We start from the raw sequence: 22,090 nt of genomic DNA, 5'->3' as shown, positions 1-22,090 counted from the left end.
TCTGATAAAAGCCATTTATGACAAACCAACAGCCAACACCATACTATGGACAAAAACTGAAAGCTTCCAGTCTAAAATCAGGAACAACGCAAGAATATCCACTGTCACTTCTCCTATTCAATATAGTTCTAGAAACTTTAGACAGAGAAATTATACAAGAGAAAGAAAAGGAATAAAGACAGGAAAGGAAGAAGTTAAAATATCACTATCTGTGGATGACATGATACTCTACCTAAAATTTCACCAAAAGACTTCTAGATTTCATAACCAAGTTTAGTAGCATAACTAGATACAAAGTCAACACACAAAAATCAATAGCCAGGGCCGACCTGATAGCTCAGCGGACTAAAGTACCTGCTTAGGCAGAGCGCAAAGGCCCCAGGTTCCATCAGCGTGCCATGCTCCCCACCCCTGCCCCACTGGGGCAAGCTGAGACAGCAACTGAAACTGGGCGTGGTGGCGCAAGTCTTTAATCTCAGTGCTTGGGAGACTGAAAACAAGAGGATCACTACGAGTCTGATCTACATAGTGAGACCCCTGCCTTGCTTTTGTTCCCCAAAATTGCCTTTGCTATTCTAGATCTCTTCTGATTCCAAATGACTTTTAGGATTGTTTTTTCTAATTCTGTGAGATACGCCATTGGAATTTTAATAGAGATTGCACTAAATCTGTATAGCAATTTTGGAAATATGGCCATTTTCACTATATCAGTTTTTCCTATTCAAGAACAAGTGAGATAGCCATTTTCTTCTATCCTCTTCAATCCCCTTTTCAGAGTACTGTAGTTTTCAATGTAAGGATCTTTTATTTCCTTCATCAGATTGATTCCTAGGTATTTTATTTTCTTGGATGCTATTGTCAAAAGTGTTGTTTCCCTAATTTCTCTCAGTGGGTTCCTTATTTGTATACAGGAAGGCTAATGATTTATTTTTATTTTTAATTTTATGTATTTGATACAGGGTTGCACTATGCAGCTCGGACTCATAGTGATCTTCTTGTGTTTCAGCCTCTCCAGCGCTGGGACTACAGGCATGCGCCACCATGTCTGGTCTCAGTTGGTTCAGCACACCTGGGGGTGAGGTTAGCCCAGCATGTGGTGCCAGGGGTTGAACCCCGGTCCCTGTGCTTGCCTAAGCAGGTGCTTATTTCACTCAGCTATCTCACTGGCCCTCATCATGATTCTTGACTGGAAATTATACTACAAAGCTACAGTGATAATTAATATCAGCATAGTAAAGGCCAAAAAGTAGACATGAGGATCAAAGGAACAGATCAGAAGATACAGAAACAACTCCAGACGTATTTAGCCACCCACACTGCCTTTGACAAAGATGCCAAATACTTTCACTGGAAAAAAGATAGCCTCTTTAATAAACGGTGCCAGAAAAACTGGCTTTCCATAGGCTGAAGATTAAAACTAGACCCCTATCTTTCACCAGGTACTAAAGTAAAAATGGATCAAAGATCAGACTATTAAAACAGAAACACTAAATTTTCTGGAAGGCAGAATAGGTAGAACTCTTGAAGACATTGGCACAGGCAAAGATTTTACGAACAAAATCCCAATTGTGCAGGAATGAAGAATCAACAACTGAGATCTCATCTCAAAAAATTAAAAAGCTTTTGCAAAGCAAGAGAAACCACCAACACAGTGAAGAGACAACCTTGTGGGGAAACTTTTTTTGCCAGGTGTTGCTCAGATAAAGGACTACTATATAGAATACATAAGAAACTAAAAAAAAAAAAGTATTAAATTTAAAGACCCAAGGCAAAAATGGGCATATGAAATGAATAGATACGTCACAGATTAAGTACAAACAGCAAATAAATATATGAAAAAATGTTCAATATCACTGGTCATTCAAGAAATGTAAATTACAACAACACTGAGATCCATTCACCCCAGAAAGAATGGCTATTATCAAGAAATCAACTAATAACAAATTTTGGTGGGGCTGAATAGATAAAGGAACCACCCTCCACTGTTGGTGAGAGTGTAGACTAGTAAAATTATTGTGGAACTCAGTATGGAGATTCCTCAAAAAACTAGGGCTAGAGGTTCCACTTGACTCAGTTAGTCCTCTTCTTGGTATCTTCCTGTAAGAATTAACAGCAACTGGACAGATGCATATGTGTCAGAAGCTCATCCATTAGAAATGTATTGGTGATATGGTTTTAAACTCCAGACAAGCTACAGGAATGCACTACACGAAGCACTGCACTGAGTGTGTAGTGTCATTGCTGTCTTTGATTGTTATTATATGTTTCTAAATATATTAGGGACATGGGTAAGTTATGTTGCCTAGACAATAGTTTACCTCTGTGACTCTTGAATAACTTTTTTTTTTTTTTTAATATCTGGATTATCAGGTTGAACCAACATAAAAGAAATCAATTTCAGCTTACCAAACCACCATCAGTGACTGCTTTTTTTTTTCACAAGGAAAACTGAATCAGAATATAGTCAATGACAGGAAATCTGTTTTTATTAAGCTGGGATCTAGAACAGGGCTTTTTATGTTCTTGTTTCTGCATAACTGATTTTTTTTTTCTTTGCAGAATTAACAAAGAATAACTGGCTATGAAGTAAACTCATTGTATTGATTCCATAACACATATTATTCAATTTCTATCACTTCTGTCTGGCAAAATTGTTTACTTATTTTCTGTTTAGATTAAACAAAATCAGATGCCACTCCCCAAAAAGCATCATACCACAGTGATATACACATAACCATATTTACAACAGCACAATTTATAGCATTTGTAATAGCTAAATCATAGAAACAGCCCCAGTGCCCATCAACTGATGAATGGATAAAGATTATTTTTGTACAATGGAATACTATTCTGCCACAAAGGACAAGCTTGAGACATTTCTAGCTAAATAGATGCACCTTGCGGACATACTCTCAAGTGAATAACTGGTTACACCTGTGTAAATACCACATGGTTTCTCTGGTGTTAGAAATTAAAAGTGTAAATAAGGACCAAAATGAATAATAGATATTATGTAATAGGAAGATAATGTCCAAATGGGAAGGGGAACTAGAGATAGAGCTTGTGGATTGTTAACTGGTGGTCAACTTATAATACCCAGCTAAACTGAGCTAGAGTGATGCTGGGTGTGGAAGGCCCACCTGTGGATTGTTGCCAGCAGCATAAAAGGCAGAACTGGAGAAGCTGTGGAGAGGCTGTTGGAGCTGTTGGAAGCTGCTGGCTCTCTTGAGCTATTCTACTGGAGGACCCTGTCATGCTGGCTTTCCTGACGAACTTGGCTGTTCTTGTTGCGGGAAGAGCTTGGGCCTTCATTGTCGCTGAGAATGACTCTGGTTCATTTTGGGGGAGCTCTGGACCTCATCTTGAGCATCAATTCTTGGCTCTGTGTGGGAAGGTGGTGCCTTGCTCAGCCTCATGGAGCAGTTTGTCAGATTGGCTTTCCTGATGGGATCACAGCTTTCTTCATCACTGGAAGAGTTCAGGATCTCACTGTTGCTGATGGCTGTGGTACTTTTAGGGGGAACTCTGGTTCTTACCTTGAACATTGCTTTCTGGCTCCAGTTCAGATCCTTCAGCCTGCTAGCATAGATCCTTTATTCCACTGGCATAGACTTTCTAGCTTCCACCCTGACTTTTGGGACTTTCCAGCACAGATTCATGAAGTGGGTCTGCATGAGACTTTGTTGGGCTGTAGACCTCCTTTGTGGGAAGCATTGTTATGGGTTCTAGGTTTTCTGCTGGACTCATACAGGATAGTAGGATCCAGGGCCTCATCTGGATTCTTTGGTCTTTATTGTATGGACAGATTTCCTGCACTCCTTGTATACAAGTCTTTGGGTGATTCATTATAAAATAATCTTATAAGATGTGTCTTTGTTTCCCTTGCAAAACCCCAAACCATAACACTATGGGAAAGGGAAAGGAAGGAAAAGAAAAAAAAATGAGGGGAAAAGGAAAAATAATGTACCAGTAGACATAATCAATTTAAAAAAGAAAAAATCTTTAACTTTCTAGGGTTGATATAAATTAAAATTTACTGCAGAAGTAAAGATCTTGTCCTGTATACCTGTGAAGTAAAGATCTTGTCCTGTATACTTATTTTCAGCAAGAAGCAGCTCTTCTCAGAGTGTCCCAGGGCAAAACTGAACTTAAGACTAGTAAAGCTGACTTGAGACTAGCATTCCCAGTGAGGGGTGACAGCATAGTGGTGAGAAGTCATAGGATTAAGACAAAATGGAGCAAACTCTGGGAGACCAATATCCTAAGTGCAGGCTGGGAAGAAAGAGAGGTGGAGGTGCGTCTGGTTTCTATAATGCAGAGTAGCACCAGGGGTGGGAGCTGCAAGCTCCAAGGAGGAGGGCATTCATGTTGGCAGCTCTGGGAGGAGGTTCCCCGATGACACATTTTTTGGATGGTGTTTCAGTTAATCATTTTTTGTTGTTGGGACGAGATATCTGACATCCAAAATTAAGGAAGGAAAGGCTTATTCAGCTCACAGTTTGTGCAGGTTTTAGTCTATTTTTAGCTGGCTTTAAGGCTGGGTGACATGGCACAGGAGCAATAAGTTTAAGACAGCAAAAGACAGCAAAGCAACAAAAGGAAAAGGGGGAAGCAGCAGCTGCGGTTTCCAGCCTGCCTCTCTCCTCTCCTTATATTGTAAGCAGGCTATGCTGGGCTGGGGGTGTAGAACTCGCACAATGTCCATGCCCTCCTCTTGCACAGGATAAGGATGTTTACAAAGAACAAACTCTGGTGTTATGCTGAGTCACCTAATTAAACTTTTAAATTTCTCAAGTTGACAAAACGTATCAACCAGTATAGATGGCATTTATCCACCAAAAGAAAAATTATACTGTAAGAATTTACTCCATTTAGATATGTTTGAAGGTGGCAAATTGAAGGACTGCTCGAGCGGCATGAACTCTAGCTATGCCACTGCATGCTGGCCAACAATAAAATCAACTGCCAGTAACCAAGAGAGTAGCCTGTTGGTGGGGGTGAGATAAGTAGAGGTCAGAAAATAACTAGATTGCCTTGAGAGCACTTTCTTCTTTAGCTCAAGGATTTCATGCTCACTGCTATACTCTTCCCTGCAGGGTAAACTGAATAGGCATGGAATTATAGTTGTAGATTAAAAAAAAAAAGTCCCACACCAACACAGAACCCATACACATTGGCACAGTCCTTGTGTATGTTGAAGGCATTCCTATTTTAAAAGATATCCCATTCTGAACTATCATGCCCCATATTCTTTACCATGTGAGAGCTCGAGTTACGGATACTGACAATGATAAAAAATTTTCTTTCCTCTTGTGATTAATTTAGTCTAGTGGGGTTGATGTCAAAATACGGGTAGATTAAAAATTAGGATATTCTAAGTACTACAAATGAAGGGACTAGGTATTGAGACAGATAATAATGGGGCCTCTCAGATGAGAACTTGGAGGTCTCTCTGACAGGTGATATTTAAACAGGTTTGCAAAAGAGTTCCGCCATCTGGAAAGTGAGTGTGTGCCAAATAGTGTGCTACCATTAACTATGAACACATTAAGCCACCTGTAAAACCCAAGAGCACGTTTATGTCGTGATAAAGGTACCCTAAGAAATTTCTAAGTTTTTATTTAGCTTTATAACCTGTAAGCTTTGCAATTTTGGCAGGAGAATCACTTTATAATGTTGGATTCCCTAGATGGCAACTAGAAGAAAGGCACAAAGAATACATTGCCCTGGGAAAGGTGAACCATTTCTTCTAGCAGAGAGGAACCTGGAAAATCTAAAACAGCAGACCCAGAGATGAATGCTGTGTGGATTTCGCTTACAGGTAGTTAACAGTTGGTGTGACAAGTGTAAGCTATAATAAACACTGGCTTGCCCAGTATTATTGTTTGGGGGGTCACTCTAGACATACCTAGCCTCCACATGCCTAGTACTTTATCTAGCACATGTGTGATTTGGAAGGGACTCTGATCTAACACTCTCTGCCTCCTTCCAGGAGTCCATCTTCCTTTCTTTTCATCCCAGTCACTGCTTATGAGAGTAGCTGGGCCTAAGTGCCTCTGTTCTGGACTCCTAATCACATACATGTGCACACATTTCTCCCTTTTCAGCTATTTTAAGAGCAGAGGTTGAGGCTGTTCATTTCTTTTACCACAGAGTTCAGCACTGAATCAGGCATAGAATATTTAATAAATATTTGATGACCTAAACAAAAATGACTGGACTGGATCCCTCAAAATGTGAATGTTAATCATAGAAAGAAACTGGTAACGCAGGGGCCTGGGGTTTGATTCCCCCCTCCCCACCCCCCCAGCTCCAGGGGCCTGCAGTGCTGGCCCCGCCCGTAGGGCGTGCTGAGATGGCAATTGAGATTGAGTGTGGTGGCATGCCTGTAATCCCAGCTCTTGGGAAGCTATAAACAGGAGGATCAGTACAAGTAGGATCTAGTAGTGAGACCCTGAACACCTTGTAGATCCTTCCCTAAAAAAATACAAAAAAAAAAAAAAAAAAAAAAGAAAGAAACTGGTAGAATGTTCTACATAAAGAAAGCAAAAGAGACAGGGCGGTAAAATTCAGTGGGTCATTCGTTATTGGATCCCAGAATAGAAAAAAAAAAAGCATCTATAAAGGACATTATTGGATCAACATCCAATCAACTACTGGAAATTCTAATATGGATTGTATAACTTTATCATATCATTTACATTAATATTTTATTTATATTAAATTTGAGAAATGTATTAATGTTAAATATTGGCATGGGGGATATGGCTCAACAGTGCAGCACCTGCCTGGCAAGCAGAAAGTCCTGAGTTTGATTCCTAATTACCCTCCCCACAAAGATAAATATCTTAAGTACAATAATATTGTGCTCCTTATTCTTAGAAGATTATATACAAAAGTATTCAAGGATAAAGTCTCTCATTTAAAGTTAACTCTCAGATATATTAATAAAAAGTATATATTCATATCTGTCTATGTATATGCATAACCCCTGGCCCCTCAGGGCCTTCTACATGCTAGGCAAGTGCTCTACCACTACATCCCCACCCCCTGTAATTATTTTTAAAATTCTGATATAGGATCTCCTAAGGTGCCTCAGTTTCCAGAGTAAGTAGAATTACAATTGTGCTGCCACACCTGCCATATACTATGTACATTGCTACTTTATCCAGTCCAGAGAACAGAAGTGGTATCTACAAATGTTAAACTAGTAGATGTATATAGTCAGGCAGATAGGTAGGAGTAATAAGTAAAGATGCAAAAGGTAACCCAGAATGCAGCTCTCGAACAGATTAAAGCTCTTTGGCAAAGGACTAGACAAGTAATCAGAAAAACGTGTGTACTGATAAAAGATCAAAGGCAAAATATATGCTCAGTATGGCAGGCAGGTAAGAGAGAGGCTATGAAGCATAGAAGAATCAAAAGTCCAGAGAAGGACCTGGTTTGTCTGGAAATGCTCATTCAGGAAAGCAGACAGGAACCAGGGTGGGTGTAAACAACGTGGTGAGTACTTGATATGAGAAAGCGAGTTAGCGAGCAGAGAAGGATAAAGAATTGGCTCAATCTGCCCAATAATGGGTGTAGGGAAAGGTGGTGGCCAAGGTCAGAAAGTAATACTCCAATTCGCTGTGAAGAGTCTGGCTGAAGCTTGCTCCTCTTGCCTTGTAGCTGAATCAGAGAAATATGAACTGCAAATGAATTCCCAGGAAAGTTCATGACCCAATTTCAAACTACCTTCATGACTACAGGCCCACAACATATATACCCCAACCAGCCTGAGTGCTGCTGCCAGTGTATCCTTTGCAGTTCTTAATTTAATGGTAGTATTCTAGTTAAGAATTTTGGCTTCCTAATTCTTTGAGAAATTTCTCTTTAGACTAGCAGCTACATTCATGGATATGCCCCCACCCCCACCCCACAGGTAACCTTGCTTTAGAATCCCAGGAAGGCCAATTTTCATTGCTGATATGCAGCTTCCTGCATGCCAATAGCTGGGCACATTTAACAAGTCCCTTTTGTCTGTATCAACCCTACATAGCAGTGCAACATTCTAACTGCAGCTAAACATGTCGTTTTCTGTTCTCAAATTCTAATGCTGAAAGAAAGTAATCTAGGCTGGCTGAGATGTTCCCTCTGAAGGAAAGAACCAGATGGGGGCATGGGTACAGTTATAGCAACCAGGTAGTCTGATCCGCACAGCAGTATCTAGAATTCAGGTATGTTTTTGGCCGTCTTGCAAGTAACATAAACAGCGTTCATTTGGACGCAGAAGTGTAAATAGGGTGAGGGGGACTGGGAGAGTAGGTACTTCCCCAAGCACATTCTTCCGAAGTAGCAATTATATTGAAAGTGCATCCTTTTAACTCTGATGAAAAGAGAATTGGGAATGCAACATGGACCATGTAGAGGGAGAAGGGCCAAGGGGCACCTTTCAGACTGTGCTCTCCCATGGGCACACAGCATAGCCCCACACTTGCAGCAGCTTCTCTGCTCCTCTCCTCAGGTCACAGTCCACAGATCTTTTTTGAGGCCCTTTCCTCCCTCTTAGCAGAGACCTACCTTGCCATGGGTAGGGATGAGCTTTTCTCCTCAGCTCTGTGTCCTGTACCCCAGATGAAAGAAACTGAGTTTCATTCGCACTTCAGTCTCTCTTGGAAGTGCTTAGTCATTGATTGGCCACGTGGCATTCACTTTCCTACTGTGGGTCTGGTATGTTAACTAAGAAAGTTATTTTCCATCCTAGCTGGAAACAGTAAGAACTTGAATTGACTTGCTAGACTGGCAGTGCTAGAAGAGTTAGGGCCATGTGCCAAAGCAAAGAATGGTTGGCCATTCACTGGGGGGAGGGGGGGCAGATTTCTCAATCTCTAGCCTGAGACTAAACTTTTCTGTTGGCAAAGGAGAGCTATGTTAGGCCTTGCTGCCAGAATCACTCTAAGATGTACTGTGACTTCAGGGTGACTTCAAAGGCTGTTGTGCTCTGAAAAGGGGAACCAAAAGCCAAGTTCACTAGGGATAAGGATCCAGAAGAAAGAAGACTAGTTTTAGAGAAAGAAGGAAAAAAATCCAGAAGACTGTGAAGATGACAGAGCCCCAAATATCCTATGTGATTCAAAGGTTAAGGGACAGAGAGAAAATGAGATTTCTAGACAGTAGACCCCAGCTAGCAGGTGTGGGCCCTTGCAGGTGCTGCTGCCAGCCCTGTCCCCCTCTGAACCCATGCCCCATCCCAGCTCCTACCTGGTAGGTACCTGTCGTGGCTGTGGCCGTATTCTGTGGCAGTGACTGATAAGTGAGTCTGTGTAAAGGGCTGGTTGCCAAACAGATTGTCACTATGAAGGTTGTGGCAGAGCTTCTCCAGGAAGCGGAGGACGTAGGTGATGCTGTTGACTGCCGGGAGGTTGAGAGTGTGGTGTTCCTGGTCAAATACGGCTGTGGAGTTAGGTAAACAGAGCCATGAACGTCAGCTGAGCAGTGCAGGGCAGCACAGCACAGGGCCAGAGGAGTTCAGCCCACTGCCTGTCTCAGGCTTACTGGGTTACACAAAAGCAGTCAGTGCCCAGGCTGCTTCTCTCCTTCCCTCCCTCCCCCCACTCCCTTTCTTTCTTCCCTCCCTTCCTCCCTTGAGGGCTTTGATTTTTGCCTCCTGCCAGAAAGGGCATGCAATAATGGGAGTGGCTAGACTAAGTCTTTTGCAGCTGCAGGGCTCAGAATGATTTCACTCAACTTGTGAAAACAACTGTGAACATAATTCTATCTGCTCCATCATTTGGAAGGGCCTCCTCCAGGAAATCTGTTCCTTTAGGGTGCTATTTTCACATGAACTTCTCAAGAACAGAGGAGCAGAGCAGAAGAGGATAATACAGCTATTGCTAGCAATGTGTAGGTATACAATTTCCAAACTGCAAAAGAACACTACAGTTTTGGCAACATTTGGAATTATTTCATGCTTGGTTTTACTGTACTTCTTATTTCTAGCAAAAATGGAAGCATAATTCTTTAGAAGCAAAAGGCCTGTAATTTCTGCCTCTGAAGGAGTGAGGAAATGAAAATTTAGGGAGAAGGGTTACTCTTAGGAACAGTTTCAGGGCAGAAGAGGAACTTCAGAGGGACAAAAGTGTAAGCAAGTAAAGAGGAGAAAGAAGGCCCATTCCGACAAAACATTTTACAGAAGCAAAAGACAGCCAGAGGGAGTCTGGGCTTCAAAGGACACAGGAATTTGCCAGCAGATCTCAGCCTTCTAGAATAACTCCCTCCATGTCTGCCCCTCCCCTCTACAGCCCATTACTCAAGTCTGGGCTCCTGTACATTCCTCTATTCTAACAGCTGTGACCTTTAGCTGTTTAGATTTTTTGTTTTTTCACCAGAGTAGACATGAGCCTGTCATCTTCTCTTCCTTTCTCACCAGTGTCTGGCAACAACCTCTGACATATGGTGAGGACTCAATAAATGCTCATTAAAACCATCATTTGGTGATTTATCAGGCTTTCTATGTCAGCTATGTTTCTTGAACCTGGTTATGGCAACTTGTTAGGAGAGAGGGCAAGGAAATAATGAATAGCATTGCTGTTAAGATTGGAAGGTTGTAGGTTGAACTTTCATAGGTTTGATAAGTAAAAGAAATCTGGACTTAAGAAAATCAAAACAGAAGGAGGGCATAGCAGAAAAAGTGAGTATTTTCAGTGAGAGCCAAAAACAATGTACTGCTGAATTAAACCCTTGGCAGGAAAGAAAGAGGGTATCCTACTTCCCTTTTTACCCTGAGATTCAGAGCCCTTGTCCAGGGTCTGGCTTAGGCCCAGAAAAGCTACTGCATAAACGAATAAAGGAAGAGATTAGGAGTTTCCGAAACCAGTGGGGGAGGGCATAGCAGTCTGAAGGAATTCTCTTGTACAACACAGCCCGTCTCAATTCCTCCTTCTATAATGCCATAAAACCATAAACTCATGGATAGGAGAGAAATCTTTTTAGAGGCTCGGGTAGTCTGCTTGGATATTCTTAACAGAGATATGTAAAAGGCTCAAAAGAGCTCGGGAGCTAAAAATGAGGGCTCTTTGAGGAACAGAATACCTTCATATTTGTGAATTAGCAAACAGGATGCCTTGTCAGAATCAGTCAACTGAGAAGGCTTGCCCCTCTGAGTAGGAGGTCACACCAGCCCAAGGGCGCTCACCTGAGATGACCTCACCACCATGGCCCTGTTTGAGGAAGCTGAAGACGGTTTTCTGGTGGTAAGCACAGTCAATGCAAGCCTGGACTGCTTGCTGCAACACCACAGAGGCACGGGCTGGCCCAAAGTGGTCAGGGAGCTTCTGGACCTTCTTTTTATCCAAGTGGGGGCCTGTGCTGCCGCTCTTGTTCAAGTAGATACAGACTATAGGAGACAAAGAATCCAAGAAACTTACAGAATATCTGGCTCAGAGAAGTCAGAGAATAGTATACCCTGTGGTTTGGTCCCTGCCAGGACTCCCAGGATTTAAGCTGTTGAAACCCCGGAGGTTAAAGGGTGGGGACCCAGAAAAGGCTGTGTCATTGCTTCCAGCCCAAAATGCATGAACAAGGGCCCTGGGAACAGTCTACTTAGAAAGCAGCCCAGCCCAAAAGCTAAGTAAGTAATTGGCATTTTATCTTTTGTGCCCTGAAATCTGAATCATTTTCCCAGTATATACTTTCACTTTTTGTACTTGGTTGCCTCTTATATTCTTTGTGCCTCACATCTTATATAGTAAGGAGTTATAGGGCTATGGGAACATTAGCTTGTATATATGCTAGCACTGGATACAGATCATAACACCACTGATCACTTGCCTAGATTTCTGTTCTTGGCCTAAGAGTTGCTTTGTTATCTTCTACATAACACTTAATCCCAAAGAAAGTAGTGAAAAGAAAAAACAAAACAAACCAAAAAACAAGATCAGAAAGGCCCTGCAGGCCCTACATATATTTGTTTATTTCTGCAGTCCTTCTATCAAGGCAACTGGCACTCTCCTGTTGCTGCCCTGAACCTGGCCCTGTGCAGAGGATAAAGGAAACTGAGGCTTCTCTAAACGAGGCTGCTTCCTTTGGCTCTTGCGGAGGATAACAGCCTGGTCAGAAGTGTCATTTTCTCCTCTGATCATTTTCCAGGCTCCTACTGGGCAGACAGTACTGTTCTCACCCTGAGAGTATAGAAAGGCAAAAGCCTGCTTTGCTACAAAACAGAAAGGAGACTACATCCTTCTTGTCTTTGTGTCTCAGGTCCAACATCTGTGAGAGGGGTTGAGCTAGACAGATGCTCTCTGAGAAATTGCTGCCTCCATAGTTCTAATCTATGGAGAAGTGATATGGAGAGAGAAAATGGAAAATGCAAATCAAGTAGGGGCTGGATAAGGGAAGTAACGGAGAAAAAGAAAATAATAAAAGCAAACGAGATGAACTCAACTTATACATTTAATTATGTTCTTTCCTGAAACTTTTTGTTTTTTAAAGACAGGATCTTGCTATGTAGTACAGGCTGGCCTTGAACTCAATATGTAGCTGTCCTTGAACTTACAGTGATCCTCCTGTTTCAGCCTCCTGAGCACTGACATTATAGGTATGGGCCACCACACCTAGCTCTCTAGAAACTTTCTAAAATGAGCCAGCTAATTAAAAAAAAGGAAACAACAGTAAAATTTTGGAGTCTGGAAAGCAAACTGGCAAAGTAGTGACTTTGATAGACTCAAGAAAGCTGAGTGGGGAATAATGAGAACCCAATTCTTTCTCCTAATTCTTTTTTTTTTTTTTTTTTTTTGGCAGGACTGGGGATTGAACTCAGGCCCCTGTGCTTGCCAGGCAAGCGCTTATTCCACTGAGCCATCTCCCGACCCCTCCCCTAATTCTTAAGATGCCTGAGCATCAGTGGAATAGGTGTTTCCGGAGGCAGATGTGAAGGTGAATCTACTCAAAGGACTGGCTGAAACCCACTAAGAGAAGCAGGATTTCTGTGTCTTGAAATATGCACTTTCTACTTTGCTTTCTTGAGATAGGGTCTTGCTTTGTAGTGAGAACTCCCTATGTAGCCCAGGTGGCCCTGAACTCAAGGCAGTCCTCCTGCCTCAGCCTCCTGAGTTCTAGGATTAGTGACATTTCTACTGAAACCAATAAAAACAGAAGAACTTAGACAGTAATAAAAATGAGTTCACAACTGGCTAAGAAAAGACACTTCTAACATATATAACAGTATAATGATAACCTCCAAATAAGGACTAGCCTAAGCGCCCATCAGTAAGAACATAGATACACAGATTGGTACGTATATTTGCTATAGTATATTTGGCATATTTAACAGAATACCACTTGACATTAAAAAAATGAACAATTAACATTTACAATAACATAGGTGCTTCTCAAGACATTATTTTGTGTGGAAGAACATACACAAAAGTACCTATAGTACGATCCATTTGTGTTAATCTCAAGAACAGAAAAGTCTAATCTGGTTGCAGATGTGAAAATCAAGGTGGAAATGGAGGCTATGAGGAGGTTTGCAGGGGTAGCAGGAATGTCTTACATCTTGGTGTGGGCTTTAATTATGCAGGTCTGGCATTCATTAAAATTCATAAAATTGTACACTTAAGATTTGTATGTTTGAGCTGGGCATGGTGGCATACACTTGTCTCAGTACCCAGGACACTGAGATAGGAGGATCATTGTGAGTTGAGGCCAGCCCTGCCTATACCGAGTTCAAGACCAGCCTGAAATATATAGTGAGATCCCATCCCAAAACAACAAAAACCAAAAAAGAAAAAAGAAAAACAAAAGACAAAGACTTGTATGTTTTATAGTGTAAAGTTTACTTCAATTAAAACACATAGAAAGGAAAAAAATATAAGTACTGTAGTGATGATTAAAAAAATTCTACGTACATTAAATGGTGAAACACAAAAGACAAAATTATATAACACTTAGAGAATTGTCAGTTTTGAAATATGACAAACTTTTTTTTTCTAACTTCTTTACTCTTTTTGTATTTTGTGCAGGGTCTCACTATGCAGCTCAGACTTGTAGTGACCCTCCTGTTTTCAAACCTCCTAGCGCTGGGATCACAAGCATGTGCTGCCAGGATGGACTTGGTTGCTGGCTCAGTGCGCCTGTGGGTGGGGCTGGTATGGCACATGGTGCCAGGCATTGAACTGCAGTCCCTGTGTTTGCCTTAGCAGGCACTTAGTCTGCTGAGCTATCTGGCCAGCTGGCCAAACTTTTTAACACCCCTTCTTCTTTTTTTTCTTTAAAAAAAAATATTAACATGTAATTTAATGATTGACACTATAGATATGTTACTATTAGTGATGATTGTGCACAGCACCACTCTCTAATGGCACACTGACATCTAATGTGTAGGCTGCTGCTGTAACACCCCTTCTTCTGATCTCTGTTACACTTGACCAATACTGTAAAGGTCACCATCCCAGTTTCTTGTCCCAGGGATTAAGAAACTGACAGCTTTCATTTCCTGTTTCTGGGGACACTTACTCCTAGACCCTAACTATGATGTGTCAGGATGCAAACTGCTCGAGTGAGAGAGAGATCTCTATAAAGAAAAGCCATCAGCAGAACTGACATATCAGCCATGTGGTTAAAGTGAGTCTTTCAGTCACTCCAGCACACACTACATGCCACAGAGATACACTTCTGCACCAAGGCCTGTTCTTAGTGTTCTTCTAAGCCAGCAAGCTTTGTGGTGGTAAGTATGTCACATAGAGAAGACTATCAGAACAGATTCTATGTGTGGCAGTGCCTTTAAAACTAAGCAGCAGAAAGCAGCAGACAGGGCCACAAAGAGAGTAAAAACTGAAGAGCTTTGAGAAGTTTTGTTTGTATGATTTTTGTTTTGGACTAAGGATTAAACTCAAGGCCTGCACGTTGAACTGCATCCTCATTTATTCACTCATTATTTTGAGGCAAGGTCTTGCTAAACTGACAAGACTAGGCTCAAACCTGCACCTTCCTGCCTCAGCCTTCCTGAGTACTGGGACTACTAGTGAATGCCATCATGCTTGGCTGCTGAGAAGAGCTTTAATGGAAGCCTAAAGGTTCCCTGGGAGGTGATTAGCAAGGTCTTTTTTGAGATAGGGTCTTGCTACGCAGTTCAGGCTGGACTTGAGTTCACTTTGTAGCCCAGGCTGGTCTCCAACGCCCAGTGAGCCTCCTGCCTCAGAGAGCTGGGACTATTGGAGTATGCCACCACACCTGGCTTCAGTGAGGGGTTAAAAGAAAGTGAGGAACATCTTGTAGGAAGATGGAAGACAGGATGCTTCTAGGAAGTGACTAAAAATTTCACAAGAAAGTTGTCTAAAGTGACATAAAAACAAGAAAGGTACCAAACAGCTAAGCTTTCCAAAGTAAGAGCAGTGCCACCTGCCTTCTTGCTGCTCATGATAAAATGTACGATGCGAGATGAGCTTTAAAAATGCACAGACACCTACATTCAGGGTTTGCAGTGTTTACAAACTGAATCGCTTCTCACTTCTAGGTCCTCCAGGAGGCGAATATTAAGGCAGGGTCAAAGATCAGTTCCAGAGTGAGATACTGCAACCCTTTATAAGATGACAAAAAAATCTAAGAATGTGCCTCATGACCTCCTTCAGATCAAAAGGCTCTAAGAAATGTTAAGGGCAAGGCTTGCAGATTCTTTCCTTTACACAAAAGAATCTGTAAACATCTCAAGGGTACTGTTCTACAGCCGCAGGTACCCAGGAGGCCAGGGCAGCAACGGCTTATCTTTAGAGATCCGTGGTTGCAGTTTTGGGTCACAAAGAGGAATCAGATGGTATTTAGAGAAAATTCTTATTTCTGAGACTCCTGGTGAAAGCACTGCCAGAATGGATTAGAAAGTTTAGTACAGTTACGGGGCTGCTCCTCTCTCCACTCACTGCTGGAGTGTGCTCCTTTATTCACTTGAACCTGAGGAATGCCTTAGAGCTACCCTACGCCTTACGGTTGCCCTAAGCCTTACTACTAGGAAGCAGAGATAAGAGCAGACCCCCAAGCCTACTCTGGAAAATTTCAAAATTCCAAAGAGCATGCATGTGCACTAGACTTGCTGCCATGACCTGCAGTAATCTTTCTTCACCTGGAGCTCATGGAATACGGGCTGCATATGGACTGCATCACATCCAATTATAACACGATGAATTACTGGAAAGGACATATGCAGTAGATGCAGCTGACATGACTCAGCAGCCTCACCATATGATGTCAATCATGCTCTGGAAGACCCCACTGGGGTGCCCCAGGTTTGACACTTTTTTTGGGCGTGGGGGATACCAGGAATTGAACTTAGGACCTTGCACTTTCCAGGCAGGTACTTGTGCCACTCAGCCTTGGCCCTGGCACAAACATTTTAAACCCCTACACCTTACAGCCTTAGCATTTGTGTTATTTTCTTCTTGCAGATATTAGTTCATTCACTCTGAGATTGCTTCTGCCTTCATAAACTGCTGTTTTTTTTTTTTACTATCGTGCACCATGTCTGATTCTTTGTTTATCATGCCCCAGAACCTAGGAGCCTGTCCTGGACCTTATTACCGATAGTAACAGGATTACTGATGGTACTGAACAGAAAGAACACTTTGGATACCCTGCCATTTATAGGGAAGAAGACTCAGAAGGCAAGCTCTGCTCATAGCAAACGAAGTCTGATTTCTTTAGGACAAAATAAATAAGCACAGAAAATGACTTCCAGGAAGTGATACTGGGCCTAATTAAGGGGCTGGCAACATGTACCCAGCTGGATTTCAGAATTTCTACAGGCTAGAAATGTACTGACTGATGCATGTGCTCAGTTTTTCTCCCTTTTGATGAAAGTGTCTATAATCCTTTGTGCCTGTTCAATCATTGTGATTTGGGTATGTTTTTTCACTTCACAAGTCTTCAGACAGAGAAACGATAGCCAAGAAAGTACAGCTGAGTAATTTCACTTAAATATTTTATGTGAAGCTTCACCTGAGTTAGAGGATGGATGAGATCCTGGATCTTGAGCCTCAAGCAGGAAAGGGATGAGATTTTTCGATGAACTCGAAGGAAGAATGAATTGTTCAAGTGGGAAAAACAAATTATTTGTGCTCAGAGTGTGCACTGATGTGGTTTTAGGATATGGCTCATAACGCTTTGAATCTCCTTCCACTGAAAGGTGTGGACTATTCCTATGATAGTTTAAATCTAGATGTTCCCCCCGAAAGTCTCACACCCTCATAGGTGCGGCTTTTGGCAGATGACTGGATCAGGGGTGTGCCATGCCATAAACAAATCTTGTCATACTGCACTGCTTGGAGCCAGCCAACAGTGTCCTGAAGTCTCCACAAACTGAGCCCAAAAAATCCCTTTCTTTCTTTAAGTTGTGGGTATTAGGTATTGTGTCTCAGTAGCAAGAAAAGTAACTAAGATGATTCTCTTCTTGAATCTAGGCTCTGTGACTTCTAATCAACAGAACATAGTGAAAATGATGCTATGCAGTTAGGGACTCAGGCATTAAGAAGACAGTTGCCTTTACTTTCTCTCTTGAGAGACATGTTCTTAGAATATACTCATATGAATTAGCCCAACAGTCTGTGTGGAGAGGACCAGCTTTACTAGCTACATGACTAAACAGTCCTCAGCCCCAAATGACCCATCCCAACTTAGACTATGTAGGACAGAGGTAGCTATCTTAATTTGAGCATAGTTAAGATAGGATGCTCTTTTATAGTTAGTCATCTTATTTTATAAATCTTCCTGATATTGAGGCCATAAGGTATTTTGTATACTATCATCAAGACACAAAGAATTAGATGAACATGTGTCAGATGAACACAAAGAATCGTAACTTCTATAAGAGTCCTGAAACCCATGAGCAGAAATGTTTGTGGGAACCAGTGCCAGAGAAGGGACACCCATGTATTTGATAGGAGGAGCATAGCAGAAATAATAAGTTAAAAAGCTTTATTTTTCTTATTCTTAATTCACCTAATAGATAAAAATTTGCTTGAAATAATAACAGTATTAACAATAAATACACTTGATCGTGTGTGTGTGTGTATATATACATAGGCATATGCTATGTAAAGTGAAAGGATTAATAGCAATAATTCAAAAGAACTTAGGATTATACAGTAGTCACATTATATACTGAGCAACAGAGTGCTACTTGAAAGTGAATACAGGTTATCTGTAAGTGTATATTGTAAACTAGAGGATAATTGCTAACAAGTAAAAAATTACATATAACTGTCACACTATAAAATAAAATCATATAAATTGCTCCATTAAAATCACAAAGGCAGAAAAACAGTGGAAGACAAAATAGAAACAACAGGAGAAACAAATGGAAAACTGAAGCAAATAATGCTAGGTAATAATGCTAGGTAATAATGCTAGGTATCAATAATCAGTTGCAATGATTGAGAAACAACTAAAAGAGAAATTCTCAGATTGGAACAGAAAATAAAATGCAAATATGTTAATCTAGAAGAAATCACTAACTAAAATACAGAGGAACTGATTCAGATACAGCAGACTTCAAGGCAAGGAAAATTATCAGGGAGAGGCATTACATAATGACAAAACCATTAATTCTCCAAGAATTCATATTGGTCCTTAATGTATATGCAGCTAACAATAGAGTGTCACAATATATGAGCCCAAAACTGCCAGAACTGCAAAGGGAAATAGATGAATCCACTATTACAATTGGATATTTTAATATTCTTCAACCATCAAAAATGAGTATTTCCAACAGGCATGTTAAGAAGGACATAACTGAATTCCATAGTACCATTAATCAGCTGGATATAACTGACATATCTCAGGTACTTTACCCAAGAATAGCAGAATACACATAATTCCATCTTTGTAAGCAAAGATGGAACATTCTCCAAAATCAGATTACATTCTGGGCCATTAAACATACTCAAACAAATTTAGAGACTAAAACCACCACAATGGACTTAAATTCAAAATTGATAACAGAAAGATAGGTAGAAATTTTAAAAATATGTCAATATGCAACATGCTCTAAATAATACAAAGAAATATAAAAAAATTAGAAAATATTTTGCACCAAATAAAAGTAAAATACAAGTTAGAATTTGTAGAATATAACAGAAGCAGAGCTTAGACGGAAATACTGCTATGCAATATTGTATATTGTATAGCATTGTATATTAGCAACATATATTCAGAAAAGAAGAAAGGTCTTAAACCACAGCTTCTACCTTAGGAAATTAGAAAAAGACAGATTAAATTCAGAGTAAGCACAAGATAAGAAACAAAAATCACAGCATAAATCAATTAAACTGAAAAAGGAAATCCATTAAAAAATAATGAAACCAAGAGTTGGTTCTTTGAAAAACAGATTAAAAGGGCCAGCCAAGTAGCTCACTGGATTACAGGTGCAGGGGCTGGGGGTTCAATCCCTTGGGGCCTGCTGTGCTGGCCTCGCCTCTGGGGATTTGCTGAGATGGCAATTGAGACTGGACGTGGTGGTGTGCACCTGTAACCCCAGCACTTGGGAGGCTGTAAACGGGAGAATCATTGAGTCCGATCTAGTAGTGAGATCCTGAACATCCTGTAGACTCTACCATAAAATACAGAAAATAAAAAAGAAAAACAGATTAAAATTAATAAGACTCTAGCCAGTTTGAGACAGAGAAAGAGAGAGAGAAAGAGACAGAGAGAGAGAGAGAGAGAGAGACAGACAGACAGACAGACAGACAGACAGACCGACAGAGACAGACAGACAGACAGACTAAAACCAGAAGTGTTATGGAGTCAACACTACAGATCCCATGATCATTAAAAGGATAATAAAGGATTACAGTGAACAACATTTGATACCCACAGATTTATAACCTGGATGAAATAGATAAACTCCTTACCAGATAACTCATCAAAACTCAACCAAGAAGAAAAATACAAAGATGGGTGCAGTGGTACATGTCTGTAATCTTAGTTATGCAGGAGGCTGAGTCAGGAGAATCGCTTGGGCCAAGGAGTTCAGGATCAGCTTGGGTAACATACTGAGACTTTATGACAAGGAAAAAGAATAGAGAAAAGAAAAAAGAAAATAGAGAAGAGAGAAGAAAGAAGAAAACCCCCACAATCTGAACAGGCAGGTACAGTACGATTAAACAAACTGAATCAATAATACTCCTAAACAAAAAGTATGATGCTCAGAGAGATTTGCTGGCAAATTCTACCAAGCATTTAAGGAACAAAATCATACCAATGCACCACAATATCTGTTAGAAGGAATACTTTTTAACTCATCCTATAAGGACATTAATATACAAACCAGATGAAGAAGACATATCAAGAAAATTAAAGACTAGTATCACTCATGAACATAGACAAAAATCCTCAATAAAATATTAGAAAATCTACCTAAAGTTGTATAAAAAGAATTATACACCATGACCAAGATTTATCCCACATATGCAAAGTTGGCTTAACATTCAAATATCAATTAATGTAATCCACCATATAATCACAGAGTCTTATCAATAAATTCAGAAAAAGTATTTGACAATATCTAACATACTTTTACAGTAAAAATCTCCCAGGAACCTATGAATACAGGGGAACTTCTCCAATTTGGTAAATAACATCTACATAAACTCCTACAATGAATATCATATTTAATGTTAAGAAACTAGAAGCTTTCCCACAGAGGTCAGGAGCAGGGCAAGAATGCTATCTCTCAACATCATTTTTTCAACATCATACTGAGTCCTACCTAATGCAGTTAGGACTCATCTTTCTCTAAAAAGGAAATAAAAGGTAAAAGGTATATGTATTGAGAAGTAAGAAACAAACTCTTGTTCACAGATGACATAATTATGTAGAGAATCTTAATTGGCCAGAAAAACTCCTAGAACTAATGAGTAATTATAATAAGGTTATAGGATCCAAGGCTAGTATTAAAAAGTTAAACATTTTCCTCAGTACCAGCAAACAAGTAGAATTTAAAATTAAAAACAATATTATTTGCAAAAGCACAAAAATAAAAAATGTATAAATATTTATTGAGGAAAACTACAAAACTCTGATAAAAGAAATCAAACAACTAAATGGACTTACTCCATGTTCATGGATAAAAAGACCCAATATTGTTAAGAGATCAGTTCTTTTCAACTTCATCTAGAGATTGAATGCAATCCCAATAAAATCCAAGAGGTTTGCTTTGTAGATATTAACAAACTGAATCTAAATTTTACATGGAGAGGCAAAGACCCAGAATAAGCAATATTCTGAATAAGAACAAAGTTAGGGGACTGGAACCACCTAACCTTAAGATTTCCTCTAAAGGTGCTATACCCAGGACTGTGTGGTACTCTTAAAAGAATAAACAAATAAATCAATAGAACACAATAGAAAGCCCAGAAGAAAACGCACACGAATATAGTCATCTGATATTTGTCAAAGGAAAAAAGGCAATACAATGATGAGAAAGCTGTCTTTTCAACAAACTGTGCTAGAACAACTATGCATTCAGCACAAGTCAAAACAAACAAAAAACACAACAAAAAGCCTACGACAATCCCCAACCTAGGCACTGACTATACACCCTTTTATAACACTGGCTCAAAACAGATGTCTTTTAGGAAGTGAATGAATATATAAGCTGTGGTACATCCAGACAATTGAGTATTATTTAGCATTAAGAAGAATGAAATGTCAAGCCATAATGCATATGAGAAAGAAGCCAATTGCAGAGGCTACTTATTGCATGATTCCAACCACATAAAATTCCGGAAAAGGGAACACTATGGAGATAGGAAATAATATCTACTTGGCTGGGGTGATGAAAAAAGAAAGGATGAGTAGGCGGAACATAGGAGTTTTAGAGTAGAAGACCTATTTTGTATGGTACTATAATGTTTGAAATATGTCATTGAACATTTGTCAGAACCCATAAAATATAAAACATCAAGAAAGAGCCTAATGTAAACTATGGAACCTGCTGGGTGAGAGTGATGCATCAAGTCATCACCTACAATGAATGTAGTGCTCTGAGGAGGGGTGCTGTAGAGGAAGACAAACGTGGGCAGGCAGTATACAGAAATCTTTTTTTTTTTTAAATTATTTTTTTTTA

The 22,090-nt window shown here is 40.3% G+C and overlaps 1 protein-coding gene across 10 annotated transcripts in view; it reads right to left on the bottom strand.

Annotated features, from left to right (window-relative positions):
- Scmh1 (Scm polycomb group protein homolog 1) overlaps positions 1 to 22,090 on the bottom strand; it is a 178,450-nt gene that overhangs the window by 21,340 nt on the left and 135,020 nt on the right. For 9 of the 10 annotated variants that reach the window (XM_023706200.1, XM_023706195.1, XM_023706196.1 and 6 more), the window contains 2 exons: positions 11,174 to 11,374; positions 9,241 to 9,432 (listed from right to left, as the gene is read on the bottom strand). The exons of the other annotated variant lie outside the window; for it this stretch is intronic. In XM_023706200.1, the coding sequence (XP_023561968.1) occupies positions 9,241 to 9,432; positions 11,174 to 11,374 (393 nt within the window). The remainder of the gene's footprint in view (positions 1 to 9,240; positions 9,433 to 11,173; positions 11,375 to 22,090) is intronic. 10 annotated transcript variants of the gene reach the window in all.

The sequence above is a fragment of the Octodon degus genome, unplaced genomic scaffold, assembly GCF_000260255.1.
Source record: "Octodon degus isolate 3935 unplaced genomic scaffold, OctDeg1.0 scaffold00245, whole genome shotgun sequence".
Classification (NCBI taxonomy): domain Eukaryota; kingdom Metazoa; phylum Chordata; class Mammalia; order Rodentia; family Octodontidae; genus Octodon; species Octodon degus.
Note: the sequence above shows the minus strand (reverse complement) of the source record. Positions and strands in the feature narration are given on the sequence as shown.